Raw genomic sequence first — 7,843 nt, 5'->3', positions numbered from 1 at the left:
CTGGCGGCCGTGACGCACCGGTGCCGGCTGGCCCTACTGCCTAGAGCCAGCGCACCCCAGCCCTGCACTCTGTCCCAGCCCCCACCCCCAAGCAAGGGCTGAGGGTGAGGATGCTCGTTGGAGAATGTATTTATACCCTGTCACCCGCGCAGAGTAACAAATTCCAAATAAAACAGACGTGATATTTTTAATAGTGGTGTGTCTCGCCTCTTCTTGGAGCATGCAGGGGCTGGGGACTCCCAGGCTGGGTGGGGTGCCCTGTGCTGGCTCAGAGCCACCCTGGCCATGGCTGTGCCTGCTGACAGATGGTCAGGAGGGTCCCTGTGTCCCTGGCACCCACACTGCAGAGGCAGCAGCAGGACCCCAGTATCACCCCACTGGGTCAGGATGCTGGACCCCCAGCGGAGCACACACGCAAGCCAGCACCATGGGACCCATGATTGCCAACACCAGGTGCCACAGTGGGGGGGGTGGTCCCTGCATGCCCCAGCCCTGCTGCCCCCACCCCCAGCACTGGGATCCCATGTGGGACCTCATCTGCCCCACAGCTCCCTCCCACCAAGCTTCTGCACCCACTCCTCTACTCCCTGCCCCTGTCTTTCCCAGCCCAGCTCCCCTCCCCCTGCTCGCCGACCAGAAAAGCTGCTGTTTTCATTTCTTTTTAATGTAATTTCAACTGGAGTTGCCATGGAAACCAGGCATGGGGCCTGAATCGGCTCCAGGCAGCATGCAGGCAGTGGAGCCAGGGACGAGGCCCCAAGCCAGGGGGCCCGAGGGGCAAGTGGGCGACAGGTGGGGGGGCTGGGGGGTGGGTCTGTAGGGGGCTCTGCTCTGCTCTCCCGGGGACGCCTTGCAGCTGCAGTGACACTGGCACATGTCACCCTACTCAGCACCGTGCTCCAGTCCCTGTGCCGGACTCCCCATGGCCCTCAGTGCTGCCCAATGTGGGGGTCGTGCAGCCCCCTCCCAGCCTGTGCCCTGTGTCCTGGAGCTGCAGCACACAGCAGGCACTGTGGGCATGGCCTGGAGGCACCAGCCCCGGATGGCAGCAGGCCTCTCACCATGGGACACATTGAGAGGGTGGGGAAGGTGCTGAAGGCAGGCAGTGTGCCATGCTGTGCTGTGCCATGCTGTGCCACCAAGGGTAGGGATGCTGCGGAGTGCCTGGGATGGGTAGCAGCAGAACCAAGCGTGATGGGACTCTGATGGGCTGATGGGACTCCCGCCCAGGGCACAGGGCTGCCTTCCCCCAGGCTTTTCCATGCCGAGGGGCAGAGCTGCTCCCTGTAGGCTCAGTTCTGCGGGTTTGGGGATAGCTGCCCACCCTGAATTCTGACCCCACAGTCCCATTCAGCACTGCCCCAACCGCTGGCCCCTCTGGTCTGACCCACCTGGCAGCCCCAGGACCATAGGCCCAGGGCCCTCCTTTGCAGCCGTCAGATGCCCCTGTTTAGTGACCGGCTGCAAGAGGAACCAAGATGAAAAACCTACACCAGACAGCGGGGCTGGGTTTCCATGGAAATGCCAGTGCTCCACAGCACAGCTCCAACAGCAGCTACCTCGCCATGGTGCAAGCAGTGGGACCAGCCCTGCCCAGCAGCCAGTGGCCCATCCTGGTGACACCAGCGTCACTGCCAGCTGCCCATGGTGCCTAGTGCCCTTTTGAAGGGGAGATGCCTTTCTGCTCCTGAATAGGGGCTTGCCCTGCCCTTCTGTCTCCCCTCCTCATCCTTTCATGGCCCCAGCTGCCTGCTGTCCCCATGTGCCAGCACAGCCACCCCACCTAGGACTCCAAGGGCAAGCTGGTGACAAATGACACATTGTTATTATGCTACTGCCTTTGCAAAACTCCCGAGCTTGCCATCTGTCCAGGGTGTCCTGGACCATCAGCACCATTTCTTTGGAGACCTGGCAAAGCCCAGGGGACACTGTGTTGCGGAGGGTATGCGCAGTTAACAGCTGTGTGGCGATTGTGGGACATCCTCAGCTTCAGGGGACGTGTTTAGGGCTCCTGGCAAAGAGAAGCGCAAGGCCACTGAACCGCAAAGGTGTCCCTGGCACGGGGGAGGGGATGTGTGACCTGTGATTGGCCCCTGCCTGCTCCAGGAGCCACAGCCAGCAGGAGGGCAGGGATGCTGCTCTGCACAGCAGCATCGCTGGGACATTGTCCTGGTCCCTGTGCCCCTGATGCACCCAGGACACAGGACAGTAAACCTGCAGGTGGGCAGGACAAGCTGTTATGCCGTGCACTGCAACCCCGTCTGCCCTGTGCTGCAGTGGAACAAATTTCTGTGTTCACCCGCTGCCAATGCCCTTCCCAGCAGAGCTGACTGGATCCAGGGACGCCTGTGCTGCTGTCGGACTAATACTGGAAGCTCCGTGTCCCCTGTGCTGCAGAGGCCATCCAGGCCGGCTTTGAGGCTAAGCCATGCATGGGGCCACCCCTGCCTGGGGCAGAACAGCAGGGGAAAGTGGGCTCTGAGAGCCTGCTCTGCAGCACCCTTTTCTTCCTAGCAGTGGAGGTGTTTCAATGATGGCTGGAGGTTGATTTCCTCCATTGTACCAACGCAGACTGTGAGGACTCTGACCTCTGCAAGGTGCCAGCAGCTGCGTCACCCTTGTCCTGCCATCCGGATGTTGGCTCAGCCCTGTCCATCTCATCAGCTTGTCTGCGTTCGACAGGCCCACGTCCTTGAGTTCTTCGCTGCAACTCCAAACACCAAATCAACCTCACAATTAACGTCATTAACAAAGAGCCCATTTCTGGTCCACATGGTCACGGACAGGGCAGTTTTCTGAGCAATGGAGGCAGCGCCGGACACGGCTGCTTTGAGCAGCCTGGTTTTGACCGCTTTTGCACAACAGTTTTGCCTACTGCAAACAGGCAGCGGTGCCTGGAGGCCGGGCACAGAGCTCAGCGGCAGACTCGGGCGGGCCACGGTGCTGCCCGCCCATCCCCGGGGCTCCTGGTCCTCCCATCACCTCCCGGTGAGGACACCGGGCGGGCACCGGCCTGGACAGCAACTCCACGGGTTCCTCCTCCCTCTTTCCTGTTGGTTGTTTTTTTCCTCAGTTTTATTATAATTTTATGTGGATCCCCACGCGTTGAGCCCCCCCCCCCCCCCCCCCCCGGGTGCTGCCGCGGGCGGGTGCGTCCCCGCCGCCCCCAGGCCCGGCCCGCCCCGCAGCGCCACCTGCTGTCGCGGCCGGGAGCAGCCGCACAGCGGGCAGCGACCGCCACCCCCGCCCCGCACTGCCCCACTGCCCCCGGGCTGCCTCCTAGAGCCCTCCAGTGCCCCCCAGCCTGGCTCCCAGTGCCCCACCCCAGCCTGGCTCTTGCAGCCACCCCCATGCTTCGCCCCACTTAGCTCAGCCCACAAAGCCCCCAGCGCCCACCAGCCTGCCTCCCCCGGGACCCCCCAGTGCCTGCCCCACCCAGCCTGGCCCCACTTGTCCATGCTGTCCTCCTAGTCTGCCCTCCGACACCCCTAGTGCCCCTCCTCCTCCTGCCCCACCCGCACCCCGCTCCGGGCAGGGTCCCCCCCGGTCCCGCGGCGAGGCCCAGGCCCCGGGTTCGCGGCCAGGGCGGTGCCGGCGGCTGCGGCCGCTCCCGCTCGCCGCCGGGCGCTGCTGACTCAGCCGGCGCCTTATCGTGGGCCGAGATTGCGGCCCCGGCCGGCCCTACCCGCCCCGCACCACCGGCGATCCCCGGCGCCTCGCTGCCCACCACCCCCACCATGCTGCGGGGAGACACCCCCCCCCCCCCCCCCCCCCGTCGATCCCCGCCTCCCCACAGTGCCACCCTGCTATCCTCATGCGGGGGACAGTAGCACCGCTGCCATCCTCATGCAGGGGATGGTGTGTGGGGTCCTGCGGCCCACGCTAGGGCCCCAAAAAGCGGGGCCGTGTCCCAGCGTGCTGCAGCGCCATGCAGGGTCCCGGGCGGCGGGACCTTGGTGTGGGCCGTTAGCTGGGTTAATCGTTGACAGGCTGTTTGCCTTTTCCGGCTGCACTTCTACACCTTAAATCTGCGTGTTGGTGGCTCCCGAGGGACCAGGCAGCAGCCTGCAGCAGCAGATCGAGGTGCTCTGGGTGCTGGGAGTGCCCAGAGCAGTCCCCTGGGACGGAGAGCGGAGCCCTGCTATGGTGCATGTGGCCAGCTTGCAGGGGATGGTGGTGGAGAGGATGCTCGCAGCAGTGGAGCACAGCCAGGGGGACCACAGAGCTCCCACGGGGACCATCCTAGGGGGCTGCCCTGCCTCGGTGCTGCAGTAGCCCCTGGGCTGTCCCTGGGGAGTGCTTGGCCATGGTGGTGGGTGCCTTGGTGGTGTCAGCACAGGCTGGACACACCTGCAGTGTTTACTTGGCAGGGAACAAGTCCTGGAAGGAGAGAGGCTGTTTGGGAGGGGGTGGGTGACGTGCTGGAGGGCAGTATAAAGTCCAGGGTGCTGCGCTGGAGGCCGAGGCCGCTGTGCTCCCCGAGAGCTCTGCCTGTCCCGGTGCTGAGGTGAGAGCCTGGTGGGCACGACACTGCTGTGGGGGGTAGCCCCATGTCCCCCAGCTGGGGCCATTAGGGGGTCCAGGGTGGGGGGCTGCAGAAGGGCTTGGCCATGGGCCAGGGAGGGCAGAGCTGGGGTGCTGGGCCCCATGGGGGAAAGCGAGGTGAGGAGCAGAGCATGACCTGGGCACTAGCTGCCCTCACTGTGGCTTCACTGGAGGGTCTTTTTCCACCACTGTTCGGGCAGCTCCAGGCACTCGCACCCTGGGCTGAGGGGTGGAAGTGGCATTTGGGATGGCATTGTTGCCTCACCACCCTGCAGGTCCCCAGCTGATAGGTTTTACTGGATGTGCTGCTCCCCACCTGTGGCTGGGGCAAAACCCGAGGGACATGGCACCATCCCAGTGGGGACTGGGGCACAGAGTGATGGTGTGGCTGGGACACCAGCCCTGAGGGACATGGGCACAGGGGGGGCTGCAAGCACAGAGGCTGTTGCCCCACCAGTGTGTCCAAGCAGCAGAGTAGTGCCAGTAGCCCCTGTCCCAGGAGGGCAGTGCAGCTCTCTTGGCACATGGCTCCAAGCACTGAGCACAGCCCCCGTTAGCGCACAGCCAGCGTCAGCCTGGTGGACTCTTTCCCATGTCCCCAGCTGGACGGGGCATGCGCAGGGCAGCCCCAGTGCTCTGACAGCCATCACTGCTGGCACCCCCTGACAGCAGAGCCTCAAGAGCATGGCAGGACCCATGAGGGCTGTAACCAGCTCACCCTGCCACACGGGTCCTCACAGACTGCTCAGTGCCATGCTGAGGAGCAGCCAGACCCCAGCACCGGTCACGGTGCCCCGTGCTCTCCATGTGGGATGGGCATGCAGCCGAGCTCTGCCCGGCAGGACCTGTGCCCCTTGCATCACCAGGCTGGACAGCCACCCAGGGTGCCTGAGGGTCCCCTCCCCGGGATGAGCAAGGAGCACCTCGCAGCCGGCAGTGGGGAGGGGTCTGCGGTGGGTTCGGGGCGAGGCGAGAGCGGGTGCGGGGCTGGGCAGCGGGAATGCAGCACACAGGCACTTTGTTTGGCTGGGGTGGGCGGAAGTCAGGGCGTTGGATCTGAATGCTAAAGTGTGTTGTTCAGGGGCCAATAAAGGCCCCATTGTATGTAAATAGTTTATAAAGCAGCATATGACTTCCAGAGCAGGGCAGTGGAGGATAAAGACGAGGGCAGGCGGAGCAGAGCTCTCCTGCAGGAGACATGAGACCTTAGAGGGGCCATTGGGGGCAGCTCGCGACGACCCTTCCTCACCGGCAGGTATGCACCGCCACTCCAGGGGCAGACAGAGGGAAGGTCCCAGCCCCCAGCATTGTGCTCGGGGTGAGAAGCAGCTCCCAGGGCTGCTCCATTCTGGTGGGTGGCCTCAGCAGGGTGGGGGTCTATGTTTGGGGTGCAGGGTCACCCCATGCTCCCCAGGCAGGGACAGCTCTAGGAGGGTGGCAATGCATGACTGCACGGGGAGGTTCCCCCAGCTCAGGGCTCCCCAGCCCCACTCCTGCAGTGCTGGTGCAGAGGAGTCCGTGGAGCTCCTTGGGTCCATCCCTAGCCAGAGAGCTCAGCACCAGGTGCAGACCAGGGGTCCCTGTGGAGGTGTAGGGGCTTCACCTCCATCTTCTGCGGCACCCGTGGGTCAGGATCCCTGCACCAGTGTGGGTGGTAGGGAAAGAGCAGCTGGCACTGCAGGGCCAACTGGTGTCCTGCCTGCTCTGGCCAAAACTGCTGCCCTGAGCCATGTCAGTGGCAGGAGCCACGCTGCCATCCTGAGGTCCATCTGCTAGGGCTGCGGCAGCCAGTTGCTCCTGGGTCCCCCCTGGGGCTGCTGCCACCAAGGCCGGGATGTGGTGGCTCTCAGCCAGGTGCCCTTCCCACTCCTAACACCATCTCTTGCTGCTTGCTCCTGCAGACGTGAGGAACGATGAACTGGGCTGGCCTCTACACGGTGCTAAGTGGGGTGAACCGCCACTCCACTGCCATCGGGCGCATCTGGCTCTCTGTCATCTTCATATTCCGGATAATGGTGCTGGTGGTGGCAGCTGAGAGTGTGTGGGGGGACGAGAAATCCGCTTTCACCTGCAACACCCAGCAGCCTGGCTGCAACAGCGTCTGCTATGACCACTTCTTCCCCATCTCCCACATCCGTCTGTGGGCCCTGCAGCTCATCCTTGTCACCACGCCGGCCCTCCTTGTGGCCATGCACGTGGCCTACCAGCAGCACCAGGAGAAGAAGCTGCTGGTGCTGACGGGGCACGCGGACCCCAAGCACATGGAAGAGGTGAAGAAGCACAAGATGCGTATAGCGGGTTCACTGTGGTGGACATATGTCTGCAGTGTGGTCTTCAGGCTACTATTTGAGGCTGTGTTCATGTACATCTTCTACATGCTCTACCCGGGCTACCAAATGGTGCGGCTGGTCAAGTGCGAGGCTTACCCCTGCCCCAACACTGTCGACTGCTTCATCTCCCGGCCCACTGAGAAGACCATCTTCACTGTCTTCATGCTGGTCACTTCCAGCATCTGCATTGTCCTCAACATGGCAGAGCTGGTCTACCTGGTGGTGCGGGCCTGTGCCCGCCGAGGCCAGCACAACTCCAACCCCCCGTCAGGGAAGGGGTCCTTCTACGGGCACAAGCTCTCCTCCGAGTACAAGCAGAATGAGATTAACCAGCTGCTGACGGAGCAGGATGGCTCCCTCAAGGACATGCTGCGCCGCAACCCTGGGCTGCAGGAGAAGGGCGACCGCTGCTCTGCCTGCTAGGGCCAGCACCTCGCGGGCCCTAGCCCTTGCCCCTGCCCCACGGCCGTGTTGTCCCTGTCCCATGGATAGCACCCTCAGGCACCGGTCCGGCCCTCCCAGACAGCCAGGAGGGCATCGCGGGCCATTAAACCTCCATTCTCAGGTGCTGCCTCCCTCTTTTCTGCTCCGGCTGGGACGTGCTGGGGGCTGGGGTGCCAGTGTGGGGTGCCCACTTCTGCACCCTAGTCCAGGTGGGTGCCACCAGGGACCATGGGGGCTGCAGTGCCTGGGCTGGGGCTGTGGCCACGGTGCCCTGGAAGCTGGCATACAGGAGCAGTGACCCCTGGGTGGCATTGAGCAGCATCCAAGGGCTCACGCTCCCCCAGCATCAGCCCCTGCAGCCCCGAATATATTTAGAAAAGTACCCAGACCAAAAATAGAGGGAAAAAGTTTCCCCAGTGGCTGTTTCATCTGCCAGTCACAACGAAAGCCAATGGGGCATGCAGCTGCCTCATGCCCTAATAACCCCATGCCTGCCATCGGGTGGACAGACAGAGCTGGACAGA

General features: G+C 63.6%; 1 protein-coding gene across 1 annotated transcript; it reads left to right on the top strand.

Moving 5' to 3' along the window:
- Positions 1-6,458: 6,458 nt before the first annotated feature.
- GJB1 (gap junction protein beta 1) lies at positions 6,459-7,298 on the top strand. Its single transcript, XM_009945957.2, has one exon. The coding sequence runs from the start codon at positions 6,459-6,461 to the stop codon at positions 7,296-7,298; it is 840 nt and encodes a 279-aa protein (XP_009944259.1).
- The last annotated feature ends 545 nt before the right edge of the window (positions 7,299-7,843 follow it).

This window comes from Leptosomus discolor, chromosome 9 (genome assembly GCF_034619465.1).
Source record: "Leptosomus discolor isolate bLepDis1 chromosome 9, bLepDis1.hap2, whole genome shotgun sequence".
Classification (NCBI taxonomy): Eukaryota; Metazoa; Chordata; class Aves; order Leptosomiformes; family Leptosomidae; genus Leptosomus; species Leptosomus discolor.
Note: the sequence above shows the minus strand (reverse complement) of the source record. Positions and strands in the feature narration are given on the sequence as shown.